Consider the following 26,932-nt stretch of genomic DNA (forward strand, 5'->3'; position numbering starts at 1 on the left):
GTAGAAAGGTGAGTTTCTTGGAGGCAACAAACTGAAGGATCCTGCTGTTTAACTCCGTCTGCAAACATATGTCTTTTGGTTGGGGCATTGGGACCATTGATATTAAGAGATATTATTGAAAGGTCTGTATTTATTTTTGCCATTTCTTTTGTAGTTCTTTCAGTTTTTCCTTCACTCTCGTGTATTAACTAGTATTCGAGTATGGTTTGTTTTTTCCAGGTTCCTTATATGTGTGCTTTTCTTTTTCTTCAGCATAGAGGATTCTTTCAAGTATTTTCTGCAGAGCTGGTTTTGTCTTCAAATATTCCTTTAGCATGCTTTTGTTGTGGAATGTCCTTATTTCTCTGACTATTATAAGGGATAGCTTTGCAGGATAAAGTAACCTTGGTTGACAGTTGTTATCTTTCAGAACTTGGAATACATCACTCCACACCCTTCTGGCTTTTAAAGTTATTTTGTTGAGTAATCTGCTTTGATACTGATGGGCTTGCCTTTGCAGATAACTTGATTTTTCTGTCTAACTGCTTTCAATATATTTTCTTTGGTTTGTATATTTGGTATTTTAAGTATAATATGGCGAAGAGAGGTTCTTTCCAGGTTTTGTCTGGTTGGTGTTCTAAAGGATTCCTGTGTCTGCATTGGCATCTCTTTCCCAATTTGGGGGAAGTTTTCTTCTATGATTTTGTTGAAAATGCCTATTATGCCTTTGAAGTGAAATGCTTCTCTTTTTATTAAACCCTGAATTCTTACGTTTGATCTTTCCATAGTGGCCCAAATACCTTGAAATTCCCATTCATACTTTCCTATTAGTTTGTCTTTCACTTTGTTGGACTGTATTAGATCTGCCACCTGGTCTTCTAGCTTAGATATTCTGTCCTCTCCTTCATCCATTCTACTGGTCAGATTTGTACAGAGTTTTTTATTTCATTGACTGTGTTCTTCATTGCTAGTAATTCTGACTAGTTTTTCTTTGTACAGAGTTTTTTATTTCATTGACTGTGTTCTTCATTGCTAGTAATTCTGACTAGTTTTTCTTTATTATTTCTATTTTCTTATTTATGTCTGATACTGACCTCTTTATTTCATTAAAATGGTTTCCTATGTCTTCTTTGATTCCTTTGATTTCCTCTTTCATTCCTGTGATTTCCTCTTTGACTTCTTTGAGCATATTTGTAATCATTCTTTTGAAATATTTCTCAGGCATTTTCTCTAACTCATTCTCACTGGAGGTCATTTCAGATGCATTAATACATTTTGGTGGATTTATATTGTCTTGATTTTTGGTGTTCTGTTATAATCTGCATATTTTTTGCATCTTGAATTAATTTAATACTTGGATTTTCTAGTTAGCTGGAGTATTTTTAGATATATCAATCAATCTGATGTTATATATCTTCAGGGTAGGAGCTTAATATGCTAGGTGTGGCTCTTAAGTCTCTCAGAGTATCTACAAAAGTGACCCTGCTCTGAGAGTATTCAAGTAGGCTGAGTGGAACAAAATACAGGCAGATTCTAAAATATAACTAAACAATGAACACACTCAATGAAAACCAGCACAAATTATATATATGAGAGTAGGTATTATGACAACTAGATCCTCTAACAAAGTCTCAATCCCTTGGGGCGTGTGTTGTCCCAACCCTTAATCCTGTAAACTAGGAGGTTAAGCTTTCTGGTCTGTTGAGGGTTCCAAGTCAGCTTGTGACCAAGTGAGACCCTTCCCTAATGAACAACAGAGGAGGAAACAAAGCCACTGTAAATCAGGAAGCAACAAATAACAAGCCCAAAATATAGCTTATTTAAGAATGGCAAATCCAGCCATCCATCAGATTTAACATATAATTTATCCTGATATGGAAGGTGCAATTAGCATTTCCAATTCAAGCCTATATACCAGGCTTATTTGGTGGGTATGACTTGGTGTAATCCCAGTTACCTTTTGGAATGATTTTGGTCTCAGTTATGCTGCTCCTGCTTGGGTCCCTCTTTGGTGCACTGTGGGTTCAAGTAGGCTGGCTGGATCGCTGCTCTGGACACTGGTGCTGGGTGCTGTGATCTCCCTTCCCCAGGACTCTTGTGCTTGCTGATGCTTGTGCTGGCATTGGGAGAGGGTAGGCTGTGGCTCATGGCTGTAGTTCCCTTGGTCCATGTGATCCTGTACCTCGTGATCTCATTCTCCATTGGTTGTTATTGTCCTACCTTCAGGTTTCTTGAGTTTGTGAGGAGCTCCAGTATGATTAGAAAATCCCCTCACCTGGCTTTTCCCTTGGCTCAAACTGAGTCTTACACCTGTGGCCCCAGGGACATCTGGTGCCACTGCTTCTGGAGCCATTTCGGCCTGCCTATGTGGGCTCTAGATGCTCTGGAGCTCTCCTACTTCTCTGCTACAGTTGGTAATTTCTTATACCCCTCACTTTTTAGTAGAAGAGTGTATTTTACTGGTTTTTTTTTTTTTTTTTTTTTTTTTTTTGAGAGCGACAGACACAGAGAGAAAGACAGATAGAGGGAGAGAGAGAGAATGGGCACGCCAGGGCTTCCAGCCTCTGCAAACGAACTGCAGACGCGTGCGCCCCCTTGTGCATCTGGCTAACGTGGGACCTGGGGAACCGAGCCTTGAACCGGGGTCCTTAGGCTTCACAGGCAAGCGCTTAACCGCTAAGCCATCTCTCCAGCCCGGGTTTTTGGTTTTTTGTTTTTGGCTTTTTATCCCGTAGGCTGCTTTTTTGTGGTTCCTACACTGCCATCTTAACCAGAAGCCCATATTTTTTAAAGTAATTTTTTTTCAAAAAAACATTCACTTGAGAGAGAGAGAGTGAATATGAGCATGCCAAGGTCTCCTGCCACTACAAATGAACTCTACATACATGCACCACTTTGTGCATCTGGCTTTACATGGGTATTGGGAAATTGAACCCAGGCCATCAGGCTTTACAAGCAAGGGCCGTAACTACTAAGCCATCTCTCCAGCCTGTAACATTTTGAATTAACAAATAACTGCTGACTTCATCCCATAATGTCTTTCTTTATAATTTTATTAATGCAATCTGTTTTAAATGAAGCATTTTGTCTATTCAGATGTTAAAAATTTGGAGAATATGTGGAGTGGCTGGGGAGATGGCTCAGCAGTTAAGACACTTGTCTGCAAAGCCTAGTGACCTGGCTTCAATTCCCCAGATGCACAAAGTAGCACATGCATCTGGAGTTCTTTGCAGGGGCTAGAGGCCCTGTCATGCCCATTCTGTCTGTATGTCTCTCTTCTATCCCTTTCTGCTTGCAAATAAAAATAAAATTATATTCCAAAGAAAAGGGTTTTTTTTTTTTTTTTTTTTTTTGGTTTTTCAAGGTACAGTCTCGCTCTAGCCTGGGCTGACCTGGAATTCACCATATAGTCTCAGGGTGGCCTTGTACTCAGGGTGATCCTCCTACCTTGGCCTCCCTCAGTGCTGGATTAAAGGTGTGCACCATCATGCCCAACCTCATGTATATTGAAAATAGTAGGAAAAGTTAATTTCAAGTTCAAGTCTCTTCAAAACTACCAGCTTCCCTACATGTTTTAGAACTATAAACACTGATTATTTTTTGTAGCATGCATAAAGCATTGTGAAGGGCCAGTGGTGTCCTTCAGTGCCAGAGTTCAGCATTCTTAAGGCCCTGGGTTCGATCCCCAGCACCAAAAATAAAACAACTCAAAAAGTATAATTTGAATCTTAAAATTTACACCTTTTTGTAGACTAGAAGCCAAGTTTTTTGAGAAAAAAGTAGAATTTAAAAAATTTACTATTAGAAAAAAGTTCTGTAAGTAAACAGTCTATCCCAAACATATTTTTTTGTGTGGTTCTGAATTTATATGGATACTGGGGCATCAAACCCAGGCCATCAGGCTTTGCAAGCAAATGCCTTTAGGCACTAATCCATCTCTCCAGACTCAAACATATTTCCTTTTTCTAATTCCACAAGACCTTTTCTTCATATAGATATAGGCCTAGATGATATAAAGTATTTTTGTTTGAGCATAGATTTTAATTAAAGGATGAGGAGTCTGAGGTTAATACCTTATCTCCATGTGAATAGTTTCAAATTAGTCATCTTGTAGTATGGCATTTCCCAAGGTACCAAAAATGGCCAATGTGGTTGTTCCTGGAGACACCAGGTTACTATCTTTAATACTGAAAACAATGCATTTTTTGTATAATTCTTATGATACACTTGTAGGCAAAAGTTTGAAAAATTAAAATTTTATCTTTCAAAAAATATGTGCCATTACATTTTGCTAAATATTGCCAACTTGTTCTGTTGAAGGCTCAAATAAATAACTAGTAATCTATGAGAATATTCATTTCCTCAAGAAACCTGTTAATTTCCAGTTTTATAAGTGAAAGTCTGTCTCATTTAAATAAGCATTTCTTTAATAATAAGGCTAAGTACTTTTTATGCTTTACAGTATTATTTTAAGTTGATGTGTCTGTTGATGATATTTTCCTATTTTTATATTGGACTATAAACTATTTTGTAAGGCTTTTTTATTAGTAAATAAACTAAGTTTCATATATATATATATAATATTTTCCCTTTTTTCAGCAGATTGCCTTTCTGTTATACTTGTCAGGTTTATTTATAAAATTGTGGTGTTTTGCTGCCTTCTTTTAAGATGCTTATTTCGAATTTATTCTTAATATGTATAATCATCTAAAGAGCATTAGAATATTTTGTAACTGTGATCTTTCTGTACTTTTTTTTCTTTGTTTACTTTTTTAAACCAAGTCATTTTTATTAATTAAAAGTCGACTAGATAATGGTTTTAATACTTTATTGCCAACTCAGATTGGTTTATCTTAGCAAATAAGCTGTTTAGTCATAGTCATTCAGCCATAAATTTCCTCTTCCAAAGCAAATATCCTTGAAGGATAAAACAAACAAGATCAAAACACAGTGTAAGAAAACCCTGAGATGTTGGATGTGGCACCTGAAATACAGACTTGACTGGAAAAACAATGTCTTAGCTAAACAATTTTTTCAATATTGTAAATACTTGGAAGATTGGAGGGCCTTGATTTATTGTTATAAAAGTAATAAGTACTTCTCTTGTTATAAAAGTAATAAGTACTTCTTCCATCTCTATGTATCACATGACCCTTTATTTTTCTAGGAAATTTCTAGCTACTAAAAACTAAAATTGTAAAAGCTGCATAGTATGTATTGTTAATATAAATGTTATAAATACACAGCCACATGTGAATTTTACTTGATCAAGAGATGTATTAAATATCTGTGAGAGGTTGTTTTGGTATCTTTTTTAACTTGGAATCTGGGTGTTTTGGGTGTGTATACTATGCGTGGTATATGCACATGAGTGTGTACTAATACACTCCTTGCAAGTAAGTGCAGAGGCTAGAGCAGTATATCTTTTTCTTTGTTTCTTTCTTCCTTCCTTTATTTCCTTAAGACAGGATCTCTCACTGAACCTGGAGATCCTTGTTTCACTTAGACTGGCTGAGCAGCGAGTCCTAGCCGTCCTCCTGTCTGCCCCATGCAGGACTAGAGTTACAGTAGTGCACAGCCATGCCAGGTTTTTATGTGGTGACTGAAGACAGAGTTAACTCATGCTTGTTCAGTATGTCTTCTTACCTGCTAGGCCATCACCCCAGCCCCTGTTTTCGTTTTGTTTTTGTAGTGCTGGAATCAAACCCAAGGACTTTCATGGATGCTAGGCAAGCAATCTACCATTGAACTATATCATACCCAGCTCATTAAATATCTTATTGGTGGGCTAATCATTTAGAAAATTCATTGTATGTTACTATATCTATCTCTCTCTATATATATAATTACATATTGCAAGTAGTAAAGCAATACACTTTAATTGTTCAAAATAATAAACATAGCTAAGCTATTTAACAAAATGTTTTCATACAGTACATACAGTCTTATAAATTGTATTACTTAGCATACTGTGCCATGTCTATGAAAAGGGTATTTCTGTCATTTTATACACATTTACTAAATAATACAGTCTCTCGTATGCTTGTATATCATTTAATTTATGATCGTTATTATTGGGTTGTTTTGAAGTACCACTGCTGTGAGCATGGTTGCAGGTAAATATTTGCACATATCTGTAACTGTTACAGGGGATGCAAATGTATGTAAGTGTAATTGTTAAGTGATGGTATTTACAATTATTTTAAAAGGTTCCTACCTATTAGTAAAACAATTAGGCTATTTATAAATACCATCGAGGAACTGTATGTGTTAAACTCTTGAGGTTTATGGGGAAGAGAAGCATGCAGGTTTTTATAATAAACTAATAACATTTTATCTTGTTCCTAATTGTAAAGTAAATTTATATCCTATGATAAGAATTACCTCAATTTTAAAATTTATAGTATATGCATGTAATAATAGTTAGAATTAATTTGAGTTAATTTAGTACATTGTACAAGTACTGAGGAAATTTTTAGTCAAAATTTCTATACTTGGGACTGGGAAGATAGCTTAACATTTTTTTCAAATTTTTTTTATTAACAACTTCCATGATTATAAAACTATCTCATGGTAATGCCCACCCTCCCCCCTAGCTTAACTTTTAAAGGTACTCACTTGCAGGACCTGCAGGCCCAGGTTCGATACCCTAGCACCCATGTAAAGCCAGATGCAACATGTGGCACATGCATTTGGCATTTGTTTACAATGGCAAGAGATCCTAGGGCTCACACAAGTGCACATGTGTGTGCATGCAAGTAAAACATTTTTTCAATTCTATGCTTTTTAATGCCTTTTATCAAGATAATTGTCAAATATAATGGTATGCAAAAGACCGGATATCAATGAAGATTCTGCAGAATGTGTGTGCCATGTAGTAGCTGTCCTGTAGTCTTTGGGTAAGGGTTAGCACCTTGCTTTGAGGGAGTAAGTCTTCTTCCTAGGTAGCACATCAACATAGCATACAAATACTCTTGACATGCTGGGCTAATATAAATCATTTAAATCTATGGGAGTATGAACATAGCATTATAAGTACTCATTTGGAAACGTTTTACTAAAAGAGTTCACAATTCTGAGTAAGATGACTACTCACTTGTTAATAATAATGCATGTTTGCAGAACTTTTTCCTTACTGTTTCATGATAAGCATAAATACAACAGGTTTTTTTGTTCACCTTACTACTTGTATGGAATTAAAAATAGTCATCATGTTTTAAAAATGTATGGAATTTCAGTGAAAAAATGGAGCACTGAGGTAAAAGAAAAGCAGTAAATTTGGTTTTACTTTTCATCTGTGTCACTGTCATGTGTCACTGTCATTACTAGACATAAAGATAGCTCATCAAAAAATATCAGGTTCTGTGTTATCATTTGTATTAAATCTGTTAAGTATGAAGTGTATCACACTTCCCTTTCTCACAAGTTTATAACATTGATACTTAATTTTGTTGTTGTTTGTTTGTGTGCTGAATAGTGTTGCACTAAACATACTTGTACTAAATATTTAAAGACAGCAAAGATTCCTGCAGCAAAATCATTGAGTTCAAGAGAATCTGGCACCTTGTATTTACATCTAATACTAGTAATGTTGTTTAGATCTAAACCTACGGCCCTAGACTACTTCTCATGCTACTCCTGATGTATTTAACTTTTCAACCTCATTCATTTATGATTTCACAGCATAGGCTGATGGTGAATACCCTGCCCATTGTTCAGTACAAGTAACACAGGAGAATGAAAGCTTCAGGGAGCTTCAACTTGCCTTACAGAGTGGGTGGAGTATGGATTAGTAAAAAGGAATGAAGAGTGGGTAATACAGAACAGAGAAGTAGCCTTACTGAAGCAGAGATGTAAGTCAAAATATAATCTCTGAGAAGTCTAGAGGTCAGCCTGGCAATAACAGTGGTTGACGTGGGATGACATTAGGCTTTGCTGAATTACCTAATTCCTTCAAAGTATGCACATGTATTTAGATTTCATGGATTTCATGCAACAGCAGTAGGAAACAATTATAGGGTTTCTGTTGTTATTTGTTTGTTTATTTGTTTGTTTCTTGAGTCAGGGTCTCACTCTACCTCACCCTCATGAGTCCTCATGATAGATAGGGGTGAGCCATCATGCCCAGCCCATTATAGTTTTCAAAGCATAAATGGTTGCTTGATAGTAATACCTGCAGGACTAGAGAGATGTCTCAGCAGTTAAAAGCACTTCTTTGCAAAGCGTGACAGCTAGAGCTCACTTTCTCAGTGCCCTTATAGAGCCAGATGCACAAAGTGGTCCATGCATCTGGAATTCAGTTGCAGTAGCAAGAGGCCGTGACCCATGCCCATATTCACCCTCTCTATATCTGTCTGTCTGTTTATATCTGTCTCTTTATCAAATAAATATATATATTTTAAAAATCGTTTCTAAGGAGCATAATCTTTTTCTTAGCATTGATAGGCTAATTGCAACAAGTTGTTAAGTTGAAGTACTAGCTCAGTACTTAAGATTGTACTAACAGTATAAAAAGATCAATAGATAGTATTTTGATATGGACTAGAAGCAGTAAGAATAGGAGGAAGAGGGCTAGAGAGCCTGCTTAGTGGTTAAGGCACTTGCCTGTGAAGACTAAGGACTCATGTTTGACTCTCCAGGTCCCATGTAAGCCACATGCAGAAAGTGATACAGGAGTGCAAGGTCGCACATGCACACAAGGGGCCACATGTGTCTGGAGCTAGATTGCAGTGACTGGAGGCCCTGGCACCACACCAATTCTCTTCTCTCTGTCTCTCTCACACACACCCATCCCCCCCCCCCTCTCTCTTATCTAAAAAAGGGAGGGAAGTCTGTTAGGTTTGCCTCAATGAAAAAAAAAAAAAACACTAAAGAGAAAATATGATTTGGTGACCAAAAAGTAAAGGGTAAAGAAATCAATGTTTTGAGATTTTCTTTCAGTGCCATTAATAGAATGTCTTTAGTTCAGTAGTAAGAACTAATTTCATTTTCTTTCTATATAACCCTAACTTATAAACTTATGAGAAAAAATATTAAGTTTGAGAACAGTACTGTAAGGTGGAAGATATAAAACTCATCAAAATTGGCTTCCAGAACAGCCAAAGAAGGGAAAGTCTTCGACAGATTCTTCTCTGGGAATAATAGAAATACCCCTGAGAGTTTGACTAGAATAATAGCAATTTAGATTATATAAACCCATTTTCCACATAATTAAACTCATTCTTTGGAGTTTAGTGCAGAAATTCAGAATGTCCAAAGTTATTTTGAATCATAAAGATATTCTTAAGGGCTGTATCTCAAGCCATTGAAAGACAGGCCAGATGTCAAGGCTACAGTTTGAGGAGTCATTCTTCAAAGGCAGTATGTAACTCCTCTGCTGGGCAAATAGCAGATCAGCTCCTGAGCTGGTGCTATTGGTATTGGGAAGAATTATCTGAACCAACCTGGAGGGTGAATATTTAAAAGTCCAGAGATAAACAGTTGATGGTATAGTATACAGTGAGAAACTTGCTAATTATTTTGTTTATTAAATACATTCAGGGTGAGAATGAGCTGTTAGCAAAGATTTATAGGAACTATTTCTTAATGCTGCCTATGTGATTTACTCAAGAGAGGTATTTTTTTCACTAGTGGGGAAAACAAACACATATCATAACAAGTGATACTACAAAGTGGCTAAACCTAAACTAACCTAAAAATACTAATAAATTACAGTCATTATGTATTATACTTGATAAAGTATTACAAACCTGGAGGGTTTTTATCAGGAAACAAGATTAAACCATTCTCTTTGCAATTTGGTAAGAATAACTCTGCCAGTTAAGATAAAAAGAATAGTTTTACTGGCTTCACAGTGTTTCTTTAACTGTCTGTAAATCATAATCATTATAACTACATGAGCTTTTATTATATTTGCTATCAATGTCAAGGTAATTTCTACAATATAAAGATCTATGTGTATTGTTAATAGTAAAAATGCTATATGTTTCAAAGAAGTCATGTGAAAAAAAATCCCTGAACAACTTACTCTGTAAATAAACTTGGATATATTTCACATTTAAGATTATCATTCAGTATTGTAGTTCAGTAAGTAGTATCTTATCTGTTTGAAAGAGTTAAAATGTCTCTGTTTCACTAACTACCAAAGAGAATAATTTAGGTACTGAGAATAAATCCCATTAATCCTGAATACTAACACTTTCATGCATAAAAGGAAGATGTATGTGATTTAATTTTAAGTTATCTATGGTGCTCAAAAAGTATTAACTGTGAAGTGAATGGATATTAAAGAATGGAAATTACATTTACAAGTGGCATATAAAAATCAGAAATCAGGAGAAAAAAATTCAGAAATGCAAGTCTTTGTATCCTTCCACAATTCTTTTTTCTATAAAGCACCAAAAAGCTATGTAGCATGTTTTTGGAATACACTGTACTTTTGAGACATATATAAAAGAATGAGCCTGTTCCATACTTTATTACACATACAATATGCCTTTAGAAACATTTCCCTTTTCTATATTGGCATTGTAATTCTAGTGAAAAGTATATTGTGTGTTAAGTATACACCATCAAAAATTTCAGGACAATCTGCCTTTACATGATTATGTTTCTTAATTAAATTTTGATGTTTTAGATAGATAAATTTATTCACTTAAAAATTTGATCTCAGCCTGGGCTACAGTGAAACCCTACCTCAAAAGAACAAAATAAAAAAAGAGCCAGGGATGGAGAGATGACTTAGCAGTTAAAGCGTTGCCTGTAAAGCCAACGGACCCAGGTTCAATTCCCCAGGACTCACATAGCCAGATGCACAAGGGGCACATGAGTCTGGAGTTCATTTGCAGTGGCTGGAGGCCCTGGTGTGCCTATTCTCTCTCTATTTGTCTCTCTTCTCTCTATCTCTCTCTGCTTGCAAATGAATAAATAAATAAAATAATAAGAATTTAAAAAAAAAGAGCCAGGTGTGGTGGCACACGCCTTTAGCTCTAGCACTCGGGAGGCAGAGGTAGGAGAATCTTCTCCATGAGTTCAAGTCCACCCTGAGAATACACAGTGAATTCTAGGTCAGCCTGAGCTAGAGTGAGACCCTATCTCAAAAAAAAAAAAAAAAAAAAAAAAGTCTCTACTAAATTTAATCCCAGCACTTAATCCCAGCACTCGGGGAGGCAGAGGTAGGAGGATCACCATGAGTTCGAGGCTACCCTGAGACTTCGTAGTGAATTCCAGGTCAGCCTGGGCTAGAGCAAGACCCTACCTCGAAAAACAAAATAAATAAATAGAATCTGTTCTTGTATTGGTATCTGAAAACTAAAGATCGATTCTCCATGGAAAAAAGATTTTAAGGACAAGATAATTGAGCAGTTTTAAAAAACAATATATTAAAAAAATAGCATCTCTTGGCACTGGAGAGTTGACTTATGGGTTATGGCGCTTGCCTGCAATGCCAAAGGACCCAGGTTCAATTCCCTAGAACCCATGTAAACCAGAGGCATCAGGTGACACATGTATCTGGAATTTGTTTGCAGTGGCTAAAGGCCGTGAAATGCCCATTTTCTCTCTGTCTCTTTCTCTCTCTTTCAAATAATTTCAAATAAAATATTAACAAAAAATTACACTTTAAAGTACATCTCTTAATTTTTCACAAAGCACTTAAGATAATTATATGGTAATGTTTTAAAGGAGACAACAATACAGCCCATCCATTTCAGATTAAAAGTAACAAAAGTTTTTATGAAGCTTCTGATGTAACTTGCACAAATATTCAAAGGGCTTGTCACAAAAGTTAGAGTACAAGTACAAAACACAAAAGCTGGAATAAGCACGAAGGGGAAAATCAACATTCTTCCTTAAAAAATACCACTAACAGGGCTGGAGAGATGGCTTAGCAGTTAAGCACTTGCCTGTGAAGCCTAAGGACCCTGGTTCGAGGCTCGGTTCCCCAGAACCATGTTAGCCAGATGCACAAGGGGGTGCATGCATCAGGAGTTTGTTTGCAGTGACTGGAGGCCCTGGTGCACCCATTCTCTCTCTGTCTGCCTCTTTCTTCCTCTGTCTGTTGCTCTCAATAAATAAATAAAAATAAAAAAATACCACTAACATACCTGTTTCAACTCTTAAAAGTCTAAAAAACTTTGACTGTGATAATTAAAATGATTATCAGTTTGCTTTTCCTGCATTTTGTCTTACGTCTGCCTTTGTTTTTTTTTACTTCAGTCCTTCTCTCATAGAAGATGCATAACATCAGTAGTCCATATTCATGGCAATGTGTTTGATGCTGGGTTGTGGTACAGTGGTGAGCACAGTTGACTTCCATGGCAGTACATTCTTTTTAAGTTTTTTTTTTTTTTAATTTTCCTCTCCTTCTCTTCAGAAAAAGGAACTGAAGTCCCTAGCTTTTAGAATCAGTAATTCATTTTCAACACATTAGTTTTGTATCTTCCTAATACAAAAAGCCCATCACTTAGTTCTCAGGGAAAAGTTTCATCTGACATCTTCCCTGCTACACTTTCTAAATTCTCTCCATTTAAAGTAGGAGAAAGCTACTCTTCGGTAACTATTTTGACATTTAATGGCCTTCTTTAAAGGCCTTTGACTAAATAAAAACATTGACTAGAAATCTTCATATTGAGTAACTGACTTTTTCATTTGATTGCTTGTTTTATTGTTGAAACAGAATCTCACTATATAGATCAGGCTGCCCTTGAATTTGTAGTCCTCCTGTCTCAGCCTGCCAAGTGCAGCTGTGTACCCCATGCCAGTCAAAAAGTTGACTTTCTTGGGCTGGAAAGATGGCCTAGCAGTTAAGGCCTGAAAAGCCTAAAAACCGACGTTTGATTCCCCAGTACCCATGTAAAGCTGTATGTAGTGGCACTTATATCTGGAGTTCATTTGCAGTAGCTGGAGATCCTAGCATGCCATATTCTTTGTCTCACTCTCATGTCCCTCTTTCCCTCTCTCTCTCTCTCTTTCCCTCCCTCCCTCTCAAGTCCCTCTTTTTTCTATCTCTCTGGACTGTCTCTGCTTGCAAATAAATAATCAAAATATTTTTAAAGCAGAAATTGACTTTCATTTTCAGAACCAACTTTTGGGCAATCATAATCAAACTCCATCACATTATAATTGAGAAAGTAGATGAAATTAGTCCTTATTCTTAGTATATGTACACATAAACTACTCACAAATGATATACTGTTGATTTTTGAAGGCCTGTTCTGCTAATTGCCAAGTAAGGATGCAGTGATGAACAGACTACACATTGTCCCTACCCTGGAGGGACTTCATAGGCTTGTAACTGCTACTGGGTTTTCTTGGGAATCTTAAAAATGATTCAGACCTCCTCTGATAGGCAATCAAAGAGCCCAGTGAAAGTATTACTTAATCTTAATTCATTCTATTATCTCAGTCACCTTCTCATAGTAAGTTAGGGGCTTAAATAAAATGACTCCATTATCTTCTATTAAGTACTTTCCTAGTAGAATCATCACTGACATTACTGCTGCCATAGACTAGCTGGGCCCCAGTGAACAATATAGACATCTAAAACAAAATGGAAGTGTGCTTCAACCCTTCCTCATGTTTTAATGCTTAAGTGGAGTAAAACATGCATGGATTTACATATTTGGGCTGTCATATGTCTAATGTTATGTTTATTATTCAACTAAATAACCAATAATTGATTGGTGAGGCTAATTTTTTTGTTTACGTTAAAATAGTAGTATTATTTTACATACAAGAACCTTGTCTACGTTGGGTAGTAGTGACATTAAATAAGGAATGTCATATATCTAGTCTAAGCACAATTGACTATAAATATGCTGATTTGGGGCTGGAGAGGTGGCTTAGCGGTTAAGCGCTTGCCTGTGAAGCCTAAGGACCCCGGTTCAAGGCTCAATTCTCCAGGACCCACGTTAGCCAGATGCACAAGGGGGCGCATGCGTCTGGAGTTTGTTTGCAATGGCTGGAGGCCCTGGTATACCCATTCTCTCTCTATCTGCCTCTTTTTGTCCTGTCACTATCAAATAAATAAAAAAAAAGAACAAAAAATTTTAAAAATATATACTGATTTGCTATGTTCTGTATAATCTTGCTTAATTTCATAATGGAAACAATTTTTTTTTTTTTTTTTGGTTTTTCGAGGTAGGGTCTCACTCTAGCTCAGGTTGACCTGGAATTAACTATGCAGTCTCAGGGTGGCCTTGAACTCACAGCAATCCTCCTACCTCTGCCTCCCCAGTGCTGGGATTAAAGGCATGCGCCACCACGTCTGGCACAGAAACAATTTCTTGATATTACTCTATATATCTAAGAGTGAAGTTAAATGAAGCATGTTAAATAAAATGACCTGGGAATTGTGACATCTCAGTACATACAGTTTATTTCCACTTTCTCACTGTTTTCTAATGTATGGACTTTCTTGTCCATAACATTTAAAATCTTAGCGCTACATTAGAAAAGAAAGAAAATGAAGCTAAATATATCATGTTTTCTATGGCTAAGAATTCCTTTTATGGTCCACCTTTTCACATAATTTTACATTGTGCGAAGAGTTCATATGACATATATGAAGCACATACATAAGTGCAGTAGGCATCCCTGAAAACCCGTGTAGAACAACTATTTAGAAGGGGCTATTTGGAAAAAGAAGTTAGTATTTCTAAATGAATGAATAATAATATTGTATATAATTACAAATATGAGTAGCTAAGTTTATCTGTATCTTCTCTTAGCTTTTATTACAGTAATTCTAATTAATTAATTTTATAAAGAATAATTTGAAGTTTTAGTAAATCAGCAAGATTTTTCAATTTCATAGTTGTGTCCTATGACCAGCCCAAGTACATGCTATTTTGACCATTTGGTATTGTGAAGACATGGCCCAGAATCATTTAAATAACCATGATAATGTTGTAGACCTGATTATTTAAGTATTATCTTATGATTGGTAGAGTAGAGGTTGGAAAACACTGATATTTCATTTGTGCAAATTTGGAAATCATTTTAGATTACAAACTAGAGATGAAAATGAAATGTTTTTACAGAAGGTAACCTTTTTGTAACTGAAATATATTTAAACAAAGCCCATATGTCTACTTGGCTTCATTTACTTAAGGTTTCTAACATCACAGTACTGATGAAAATTCTCACATCTTATTACAGTCACAAGATTCAGGATAGACCTGAACACAGTGGACCAAGTATGCAGGTAGCTTGTACAGTGGCCCTTTAATAATGTATTCTGCATTCTTTGATTTCTACTTGATCTCAAAGGTCTTGATATGAAGATTAAAAGAGAAGAAAGGTTTATTCCAATTGGTACAAATATCCCATTGTAAATCTTTAATGATATACTAATTGGGCTGTTTGTTTTTGCAGTGTTGGGGATGGAAATTAGGCTTCATACATGCTGCTCAAGCTGAGACTTTTAATGATTTTTTAAAAATTTTTATTAACATTTTCCATAATTATAAAAAAATATCCCATGGTAATTCCCTCCCTGCCCCCACACTTTCCCCTTTGAAATTCCATTCTCCATCATATTACCTCCCCAACTCAATCATTGTACTTACATATATACAATATCAACCTATTAAGTACCCTCCTCCCTTCCTTTCTCTTCCCTTTATATCTCCTTTTTAACTTACTGGCCTCTGCTACTAAGTATCTTCTGTCTCACGCAGAAATTTTTTTTCTTTTTCTTTGGGTTTTTTTTTTGTTTGTTTTTTGGGTTTTTTTTTGCCAAAGGACACTTTTTTGCAGGCTTTTTCCTCTCTACATTCAGCATAAATCTTTGTCTTCTACTCCATGGGAAAAACAAATCTAGCAGACATGATTTCTGACAATTTTCTTCCTTAACACCTACAAAATTGTCCAAAACTGTTCCATCTCTTTCTTTTTAATCTCCAACAAAAAGTTGGCCAGTCATATTTTTAAGGATTATCCTACAAATCATGCTGTATATAGCTACTCTCTAAGATTCCTGCATAAAACTATCATCTTTCTTTCTTGTACTCTATAGCATCTTTCCACAATCCATAAATATATTCATGTCTTATATTGGTGGGGGGGGGACCACTCCCTGAAACAAACTTCCCTCTGTAGCTACAATCTCGTTTACTTTCCATCTAAGTTGTATAAAACAGTGCACCCTTTTTCATCACCTTTTTACATTCCACATGTGCCTCTTCTCACTGTGTTAGGCCATTTCAATTGTCCCTGAAAGGGTTGTCATTTCCTTGCAAATCAAACAGGCACTTTTATGTCATTCTTATTCAAGAACTCACTTTGCCCTGTTGCTCACTCCTTTTGTTTTCTTAGTATTACTTATTTGAGCGTGTGTGTGCGTGCGTGCATGTGTGTGTGTGTGTATGTGGATGCGCGCCAAACTGGTGGGCTTTGAAAGCAAGTGCCTTTATCTGCTGAACCGTTTCCCCAGCCCCTGATCACTCCCTTGTTGAAGTACTATCCTCTTGCTCTCTTTTACTTCTGACTGTTCTTTCTCAAATTCCTTTCCCAATTTCCTTCTTTTATTAGTTTCTTTTTGTTTTCCAACCCTTCCCTTCCCTCTTCTTTTCATTTATTTTTCCCTTTAGACGTTTTATCCACTTCTATAGCTTCAGTGGCAAGCTAGAACAAGACAGTCATGACCTACCTGCTTTAGCCTCATTTCCTGCCATCCTCCACCTCTTGGATCATTTTCCTGAGAAGCCATACCTTTGGTAGTGTTTGATGTACATAGTTTTTCTAATTCTGTCTCTTCACATATTATTTCTTTTACCCAGGGTGTGCATTCTTGCCCTGTCTCTGCCCCCTTCTCTTTGGAGCTGGTTATTTCCTCCTCATTTGTTGACTTTTTTCCAGCATTACTAGAAAGGTTTTGCAGACCTGTCCCCTACTTCCTTTCCCAAACTAGATGCTGTTTAGTGTTTGTGTTTATTCTGTCACTATAGAATGTGCCAATGACTTATTAAACCTAATCATATAAGAATCTATTTTCCCACTTCATTCTTAATGACTAATCAAATACTTGTTGGCTAAACAGAAACAAACCTCAAGTTCTCCTTTCCACACAGATTCTTATATCTAAGCACCTACTTAATATCCACACTTATATGTCTCATTAACACCTCTGATGTGTAAGTACCAAATTAAGCTAATCCTAGTGCATTTGTACTCTCCAGGAAAGTCTGCAACTTTTCCTCTTCATTGTTCCACTGCATCACTATTTGTCACCAAGAACAGATAGCTAAGAACCAACCTTTCTGCCTAAGCTAATTCAGCCCATTTTACTCTCAAAAGTCACTAAGTGGGCAAGGGAGATAGCTCTGTACATAGAGCATTTGCCTTGCAAGCATGCAGAACTGAGTTCCATTGACAGAACTCATGTAAAATGCCAAAATGCTGTGTAGTGACATGTTCCTATAATGCCAGTGCTGGGAAGGTGTACACAAAAAGATATCTGGGGCTCACTGGCTAGCCAGTCTAGCTTAACTGTTCAGCTCCAGGCCAGTGAGAAACTCTCCAAGAGAAGTGGATGGCCTAACTGAGATCAATACTCAAGGCTGTTCTTTGGCCTCTACGTACATTTGTGCACACACATAGGTGCCCAGACACATACAAACTTCATAGACACATACATGTAGACTGTACACACACACACACACACACACACACACACACACACACACACACACACATCCTGTAAGTCGTTTAGAAATCTACATCCTAAATATCTTTCAAATCCATCCTCTGCCTTGGTGCCTCTCATTCAGGCCTTCTAGTCTGTGATGTACAATATTCACAAACAAACTTCCCACTCCAACCGTTTTAAGTTCATAGTTCACTAGCATTAAGTATATTAGCATTGTCTTGTTCACTGGGAATTTTTTTTTTATTTGTAGGATTTTTTTTTCAAGGCAGGGTCTCACTTTAGCCCAGGTTGACCTGGCACTTGCTCTGCAGTCCCAGGCTAGACTCATCTCACAGTGATCATCCTACCTCTGCCTCCCCGAGTGCTGGGATTAAAGGTGTTTGACACCACACCCAAGTAAAGAAAAAAATTTTGGTGGGGGAGAGGGGTGGGCGTGGGGTCTGAGATAGGGTCTCACAGTAGCTCAGGATGACCAGACACCAACCCTGTAGTCCCAGGCTGGCCTCATCTCACAGCCATCCTCCCACCTCTGGGATTAAAGGTGTGTGCCCCCATTCCCTCCCAGTGGGATTCTTTAATAAGAATGCCTCTGGTCTTTTTCCCACAGGCTGAGATGATCTCTGTTCTATTTGTAATTCATGTCATTGTTAGTGATGTTACTAGATAATGGGCCATCCTTCTATTGCTTCCCACTGTGTGCATTAGTGGTTTCATCACAGTTTCCGTAGGCTCTAGCTGAAGTTAGACAAAAATAGTGTTCCAAGCTTTTCTACTTTTCTGCTTATAAGTCGAGTAAATGAACAGATGGCAGCATTAATCAAGAAATGCAGAAACACTCGGGAGGCAGAGGTAGGAGGATTGCCGTGAGTTCAAGACCACCCTGAGACTCCATAGTGAATTCCAGGTCAGCCTGGGCTAGGGTGAGACCCTACCTGAAGAAAAAAAAAAAAAAAAAAAAAGAAGGAAAGAAAGAAAAAGAAATGTAGAAACATGCTTAAGAGGTAAGACAGTAAGTTTTAGTTCAGATATGTTGAGTATCATATGCCTATGATATAAACAAAAATATCCTAAAGGCAGTTGGATATATGAGTCTGAAATTCAAAAGATAGTTTTAGAATGAAGATAGGGATCTGGAAGCCATGAACATTTAAATGGAATCAAAGGAGCAAATAATATCCCTTGAATTAAAGAATAAATAAAATGTAATAAAATACATTAACATATGAAAGGCTAGTCTTAGAAAAAACACATAGTAGTAAAAGAAATTTAAAGTCTTTTCAGGCTAAGTATGATAGCACATACTTGTAATCACAATACTCAGAAAACAGAGGCAGGAGGATCAATGCAAGCTTGAGGCCAGTATGGCCTACACAAATAACAGATTCTTCTGCTGTAGTTGAAAGAGTGTGATCTTTGTGACTCAAGGCAATGAAATATAGAGAACTAATGACTCCCTTTGCTGGAACATGATTTCCCTCTGTCTCTCGTTTCCCCTGGTTTCTCTTCAACTGGGGGGAAAGAGCTAGATATTGTCTAAATAATACCAATGCTCTTTTCTGAAGAGAAAGTCAGCTAGCCAAAAAAATTCTCCTGCTCTCATGTTGAAAAACACAAAAATTATTTTCAAAAGTGAAATGCAAGCAGACCTAGGACTAAAGGCCTATAATTCTAGTTCAAGCAACATAGGATGTAGTGAGCCCCAGCATCATACTCCAGCTCCAAACCCACTAGCTATACAGTTCTGGCTAAATTACCCCCCATGGGCCTTGATACTGATGATGGTATCTATTTCACAATTCTAATGAAAAGTAAATGAGTACACAAATAACTTCTCAGAGTTTTTGGCACATATACAGTATTCAGTATTATTTTCTTTTCAAAACATATCACAAGATTCATTAAGAATGAAAAATAGGAAAAAACAACTTAGAAAAACTGGCAAATAACTTACAAATTATTTTTTATGTAAAACTGCATTTTTTATAATGTATACATATTATATATCTTCAAAGAAAATATTTAAACCTTAAAATGGGATTTTTATGGAAAGTATAGCTGTAAATTTAGTTTTCAAGTTGGATAGGAAGTAAATGTAATAGCAAATAATAGATTTCATCAGCTTATTATTTAATGAGTGCAGCGTTTGGAATTTACTTTCTTGTAATGTGTTCTTGCTAAAACAATCAATTAAATATCCCATCAAATACTTTTCCAATTTGACTTACATCAGAATTTGATGAAAAATCTAATGATTCTCCTAACACAGGTGATCTATTATCCTATCATCTGAAATCTACAGGTCACTGATAGTCATACCCTAATGGGAATGTCACTGAGCTGAAATCTTTGGGTCTCTGTTACCAACCCTAATGGAAATATCCCTGAAGGAAAATCTGTGGGTCTCTGGTACATACCTTCAAGGGAATACCCATGAACTAAAAGCAAGGAAAGGAGGTCCTAATTTGTCACTGTTTTACCTCAGAGCTAGCTTTGTGCTTCAGTTTCTTTGTGTTCAAAATTAAAAACTCCTAGTCTTCACTCTAGTCCCTTTCCTAGCTCATCATACCTTGTGAGGATGTTATTGATGAATACTGAAACAGGTGGAGCTTGTATTAATGAGCTCCATGATATTTTTTAAAAGAATACAATTAATTTGAAGAGTTAAAAGAAAAAAGGCTGCAGGCAAATCCTGCAAGGTGCTTCAACTGACACTCTTTCTCTCTCTCCCTCTCCCTCCCTCTTTCTCTCTCTCTCTCTTTCCCTCTCTCTCCCCTTCCTGTTGGCAAGACCTCTGCTGGCAGGTGTACTCCATTCCTTACAAGAAAGAATAGGTGCTTCATTGTGCTTCAGAAGTCAGTGAGTTTTTGCAAAACTAAGTAATTGACATTTTTTCTCATTTCTGAGATGAAATTTTCATAAACCATTCAACCTGGATAAACTGAGAATGTGGTTGATCTGGTAATTGTTGAAATACAGTAGAGACATTGAAAACATGATATTTCCTCCTAATTTCTTACCTTAGTAAGGTATATAAGACTTCTAAATGCAAAGATGTCCTAATGTATAAGCATGAAACAAGGGTGAGGCAAACCTATGTGGAAAGTAGAAACCAAAAGTAAGCACAACAAAGATTCAGGTCAGAAATATGGCATTCTGCTGAGATTGGTTTTATAATAATAAGAGTAACAGTACAAAGCAGAATTTTATTTTATTTTCTAAGGAAGTTTTTTGTCTTTACTACTTAGTAGTGTAAATGTTACTATGAGGGAAGGGTGAATTTAATTAACTGAAAGCAACATTTTATATTTTAACAATATATGCAGAAAATATTATGGGTAGTCTATTAGGATTTCTACTAAGAAACATTTGCTAAGAGTTAATTCAAAGACTGGGAGTGTAGTTCTGTGCTAGAGTACTTGCCTAGCGTGCATAAGACCCTAGATTTGATCTTAGCATGACACAAAAACGAATAATCAATTTAAGTTATAATTGGATTTTGACAATAAACGCAATGTGATTTTGTAATTTATACTAAAATGTTCACCTCCTCATCAAATGAGCTTACTAGATCTTTGCCTTTAAGCACTTGTATAGTTGCACCAATCTTATGATTCAGAGTTTATATGATAATACTCGTGTTCACCACGAGGTAGTGCCCAATTTACACAGCTTAATCTGTGAAGGCAACAAATGTCTCCATGGATCTTCAAATGTTTATATCCCTGAACTGTTTCAGTGGAAGGTAATATTTGCATATAATTTATAGTTCCTAAATTCATGGTAATAAAATCTTAGGTAAGGTTTACCTTTTCACTCTTAAGACTATTACTGTTTCTTAAAGCAAAGGTATTGATACACTTAGTATGTTGTTCATACTCCTATTCTCCATCATTTCCCCTCCCCCTCTCAATTAGTCTTTCTTTCATTTTGATGTCATCATCTTTTCCTCCTATTATGAGGGTCTTGTGAAGGTAGTGCTAGGTACTATGAGGTCGTGGATATCAAGGCCAATTTCTGTCTGGACAGTTGCCATGTAAGCAGCCCTACCTTTCTTTCAGCTCTTACATTCTTTCCGCCACCTCTTCCACAGTGGGCACTGAGCCTTGGAAGGTGTGATCAAGATGTCTCAGTGCTGAACACTCCTCTGTCACTTCTCAGCACTGTGGTGCCTTTTGGGACATCTCAGTGGTCTCCACCATCTGAAAAAAGAAGCTTCTCTAACCAAAAGTGAAAGTAGCATTAATATATGGGTATGGACAGTAAGTAAAGTGCTTATAGGGCAGTTTGGTGAGCATAGTATATGCATTTAGCCAAACAAGAGCAGGTGTTACACTCCTTAGGTTCATGGCCTCCCCCACCATAGACTTTTTTTTTTTTTTTTTTGGTTTTACAAGGTAGGGTCTCACTCTGGTCCATGCTGACCTGGAATTAACTCTGTAGTCTCAGGGTGGCCTCGAACTCATGGCGATCCTCCTACCTCTGCCTCCCGAGTGCTGGGATTAAAGGTGTGCGCCACCACGCCCGGCTTCACCATAGACTTTTGATTAGACTTTCAGTACGAGGTATGTATTCCCTCCCATAGAGCGGGCCTCTAGGCCAATTAGAGAACAGTTGGTAAAAAGTTTTCAGCTCAGTCCCAGCTTAATTTCTCAGTGACCTTGTAGCTAGGCATGTGGAGTCTTCAGCAATAGGGTCTTACCAGCTATTTCTGATGGGAAACCAAGAGCCTTGACAATAGCCTGTAATATTTTGGGGGCATCAAGGACCTCCCTGGCCAACAATTTGCTGGAAGATATCCCAACCTTGGTACTGAAATTTTTCTAGTAACAGTCTATGGCTTTTGGGTGTGCCATGGCTTATTCACAATATCTTGAATTTTTGTTATTGGAACTCTTGTTATGTGCAGTCATCCAGTCAACGTGAACTAGTTTTCAGATCCATGTGCAGTTGATTTGTGCATGGCACAAGAATACCCTCAATGCCACTAGTGTCCAGGTCAGTGTTTTGTTTATTTGCAAAGACCCTCATGGAGGTATCCCTGTAAATGAAGCATTCTAGAGCAGACAAGGCCCTGCCGTTCAACCTGTGTGGAGGAAAGGCTGTATGCCAAAGGTACTGTGTACGATGTTCACCTACCCAGCCCAGGAGAATTTTCTGTGTGCAACACCAAGAGAGATTTTTTTTGGTGGGGGGTGGGGTGAGATCTTATGCTTTCGTAATGAAAATACAAGAAAAATACCAATTAATGGTCTGGGTCTATCACCTTTTATTAAACAAAATTCATTGATCCCCATGAATGTTATCTCCCACCAATAGAATAGCTGAAGAACTCCACAGAATGGACTTCTGAACTTTTGACTTTTCACTTCAGTTAGTTGGTTTTTACTTCAACTAAAGAAATCATTTTTTCTTTGATGAAAAATCCTATAAAAGTAACTCCTAACTTGTAATTAGAAGTTGAAACTTTTTAAAAAAATATAGTACAGAAAGTCTGCTGATGTTATTGTTAACTCGTGTGAATGTGTTTAAACTCCCTCACTACTAGGACATTAAAATGTTCATATCCTTATTTTCATTAGCTGATTGTACAAAAAACAATTATACTGTATAAGAATTCTGTAGTATACCTATCAATACATCTGTCCCTTGCTTTGGTTTTTAACATAGCATAAGATTATGTGACTATAAGGTTGCTAGAGTTCTGTATTAAAATATGTTTCACTTGGGTAAAAATCTGTTTGAAGCTGCTCTGCACTAAATATGCCAATATGTCATTGCATAATAAATAACTTAGCCACAACTTTAATGCAAGTCAGTAAATGTATTTAAGTGAATGTCCTTTATATTTTGGGTAACATCTAAATTCTGACATGGAGGATGTAAGTTAAATGTTGTGTGGTTGCTGTTTTTAACCCAAAAATTTTGTTACACTGTATGGATATCCCTCACAGTAATGCTTTGTCTCCTTAGTCACAGTCAAATACTGTCCTTTCTCAGCCAAAACATTCCTGACAATAATTGTACTTTTCATTTGCTTTTGTCTTCCCCCTTCCCCCACCTCAGGTTGGAAAGGCTGGTGGACGTCCTGAGGAAGAAGGTTGGAACAGGGACAGTGAGGACGGTGATCTGACTGAAAAAAAGCCCAGTCTGGGGGCAGCAATCACATCTGGTGACCAGGCTGCTTCATTCAACACTGTGTAAACACTAAAAGCCTTAACTTAGCAAACAGTTGTTAGAAGTGGGACACTCCAACCACATTCCAAGCTGAGATAAAATCAAATCACAAATGTTTAACCACTTTGCTGCTGACTTGGGTTATTTATCCAAATATATTAACTACATGCTTTTACCAATTATAAGGTCACAGCTTATTTTGTTGCAACTTTATATTTCAGTGCTTTAATGTAAGTCTTTTCACTGGTATACCACTATAAAACATGATTCAGTCAGTCAGGATCATATCTTCGCATATGGCCCTTTCTGAATCAAAGTGCAGTAAAGTAAATATTGTCTAAGCCTTAATCCACTGTTAGGTCAAAACTTCAAATAAATGCATTTTCAATGTAGAGTATATTTCTTAACTGACAAGAGATGCTCAAGCATGAGAGGATGCAGTCTTCTTTTAATGTGTGTATGTAATTTTTATTCTTAATATTAAAGAATATAAGTATAGATGCTATGAATTAGGTGTATAGTTTGCTTTAACAGTATGTTAAAATGACATTAATTAGGCATGATTTTTATTTCACTGTAAATATCAGCTGTTTTCAATAAAAAGATTGTTAATGTACACTTACACATACATATTTTTAATGCCAATCACATAATTGTCTAAGCTCCACTTATACTGTAGTAATTACCAAGTTTCTGTCTAAATAGTCTGGGATACTTTTGGCTAGAAAATTAGCATGTGCCAGCATGTCTTTTCCCTAAAAGGCAAGAAGCCAGCAAACCTGTCCCATATTCTTATTAAATATATTTTTTGGATTACCATTTAAATATTTGTTGTGGAAGAAGGTAATATAAAATATACCAAAAAAAAAAACCTTATAATGTACAAATATAAGGTCTTAGAACAAAGAAAACCTGCAAATGGGTTAGGGTTACCTACTTTTGAATTTATTTTAATTTGGCAAAATAATTAAAGCACAGTAGTCAATGCTAATCATATAGTACTGTGTTGAAAGCAGATTTTATATATTTATATATTTGGCTTTATGAAAAGAATTATCAGTTTTAGAGAGGAAATTACTATGCCTCAAATAGGCTGGAAAAAAAAAAACAAGAAAAGACTGAATTAGTGAAATCTTTTGTAGAAAATGAAACTTTTTTAAACTTATATATTTGTAATTCATCTCTAAGATTGAGCTAAGTTATTTATCACTTCCTGTTTTCAGGATAAGTATATTTAAAGCACTGCATTGTACCATTATTTCATATGCAATTAAAGATCTGCTATTTTTATTTTTATTTTTAAATCTGCAGGAAAATGTAAGGTGTTTTATTATAGGTGAAAAAGAAATCAGAACACTAATATTTCCTATTTCTTCCTTACTAAATATGTATCTATTAAAGAATCATACCATTGCATTTAAATTTGAACTCATATTCTCTGTTCTTCATGATATTTTTAAATTGTGAGAATTAGAAAATAAGTGACAATGGAAGTTCAAAAATAAGCCAACTGGATTTATTCCATAATCATAAAGAACAGTCTAGCTCTCATAGGCCAGTGACTAAATAAACAGAAATTTATGAAATTCTGGTCATGCATGGAGTCTTGTCCCTGGCTCTAACTGAAACCTATAAGAACCCCTATGTAAAGACATTGATGTCAATCATGAGTCACAGAAAAGACAAGAAGAATAGTGATTGTCACAAAAGTCATTCTGGGACCCTCTTACAATAAATCACAAGTACACTTGAAGTTTCAGTTTAGTCTCAGAGAACAGACACACTTTTAAGTTATTGTGTCTAGAAATATAAAATGTAATATAAAAGCAGTTTATAACTTCCAAACATCTCTTCCAAATAACCACCATTGAGCAATGCAACCAATTCCTATAATCAATATTGAAAAGTTTTATATAGCATATTATCATTAAGTGAAATTTACAAAACCAGTTATTCCATCCACTATTGTTCACTACAGGTAATCTCCCCCCCCCCCCAAATAACCCAAACCCTTAAAAATGTATCATCTTCAAAATTATATGTACAAAATGTCACAGCCAAGTATTGTCTTGGTTTTCTATACTTAGAAATGTCTCCCAGAGAGCCAAAGAGCATCTCAGAACATATCAAGGACAGTCTAGGACTCGGAATAAGGTCTTATCACTGCACTCCTTTTAATTATAGGTTTCTTTAAGAAAAAACAAATTATAGCTAAAATTTTAACTTCTGTAGCCTCTGTTACTATTATGCCTCTTCATCTGTACATACATACCTACCTATATACATACATACATATGTGTGTGTATACACATACATACATATATATACATCGATGAATTCTGTAATCTAAAAATTAAGGGCTGGAGAGATGGCTTAGTGCTTAAGGTGCTTGCCTGTGAAGTATAAGGACCCATGTTCAACTCTGCAGGTCCCACATAAACCAGATGCACAAGGTGACACAAACATAACAAAGTTGCACGTGTGCACAAGATGGCATATGCATCTGGAATTCAATTGCAGTGGCTGGAGGCCCTGGCACACCAATTCTCACTCTTCCTCCCCTCTCATGAAATCAATAATTTTTTTAAAAAAAGTTACAGATTAAGGATGGGGATATGGGTCAGCAGGTAAACTGCTTGCCCTACAAGCATGAGGACCTGAGTTTGGATCCTCAGCACCCATGTAAAAATATTAGCTGTGATGGTGCACACCTGTAATCCCAGTGCTGGGGAAGGTGAGACAGACAGTTCCCTGGGGCTTGCAGACTAGCTAGTAAACTGAATTGGTGATTTCTAGGTTTAATGAGAGACCCTATATTATAATTATAATTATAGTTATATGGGTAGGTAGGTGCTAGGTAGGTAGAGAGATAGATAAATAGATAGGTGATAAATAGACAGACAGAGAGATGATAAGTGAAAAGTGCTGTCGACATTGATCTCTGGTCTTCACACATGTACATGCATACACATGCCCACCACACACACATGGATAAACAACAAAACCAAACAAAAATTATACCTATTTTTGTGTAGCTTAATAATGTGGCTAGATATATATATCACATTATCACTATCTTTCTATGGTGCTGCAATAGCAGAATGTTATACCTCAGTGTTCACTAAAATA

General features: G+C 36.4%; 1 protein-coding gene across 9 annotated transcripts in view; it reads left to right on the top strand.

Moving 5' to 3' along the window:
- Mipol1 (mirror-image polydactyly 1) overlaps positions 1 to 24,695 on the top strand; it is a 378,948-nt gene extending 354,253 nt beyond the window's left edge. For all 9 annotated transcript variants that reach the window (XM_045155139.1, XM_045155144.1, XM_045155143.1 and 6 more), the window contains one exon: positions 23,693 to 24,695. In XM_045155139.1, the coding sequence (XP_045011074.1) occupies positions 23,693 to 23,759 (67 nt within the window). In that variant the 3' untranslated portion in view covers positions 23,760 to 24,695. The remainder of the gene's footprint in view (positions 1 to 23,692) is intronic.
- The last annotated feature ends 2,237 nt before the right edge of the window (positions 24,696 to 26,932 follow it).

Source organism: Jaculus jaculus, chromosome 7 (genome assembly GCF_020740685.1).
Source record: "Jaculus jaculus isolate mJacJac1 chromosome 7, mJacJac1.mat.Y.cur, whole genome shotgun sequence".
NCBI lineage: Eukaryota > Metazoa > Chordata > Mammalia > Rodentia > Dipodidae > Jaculus > Jaculus jaculus.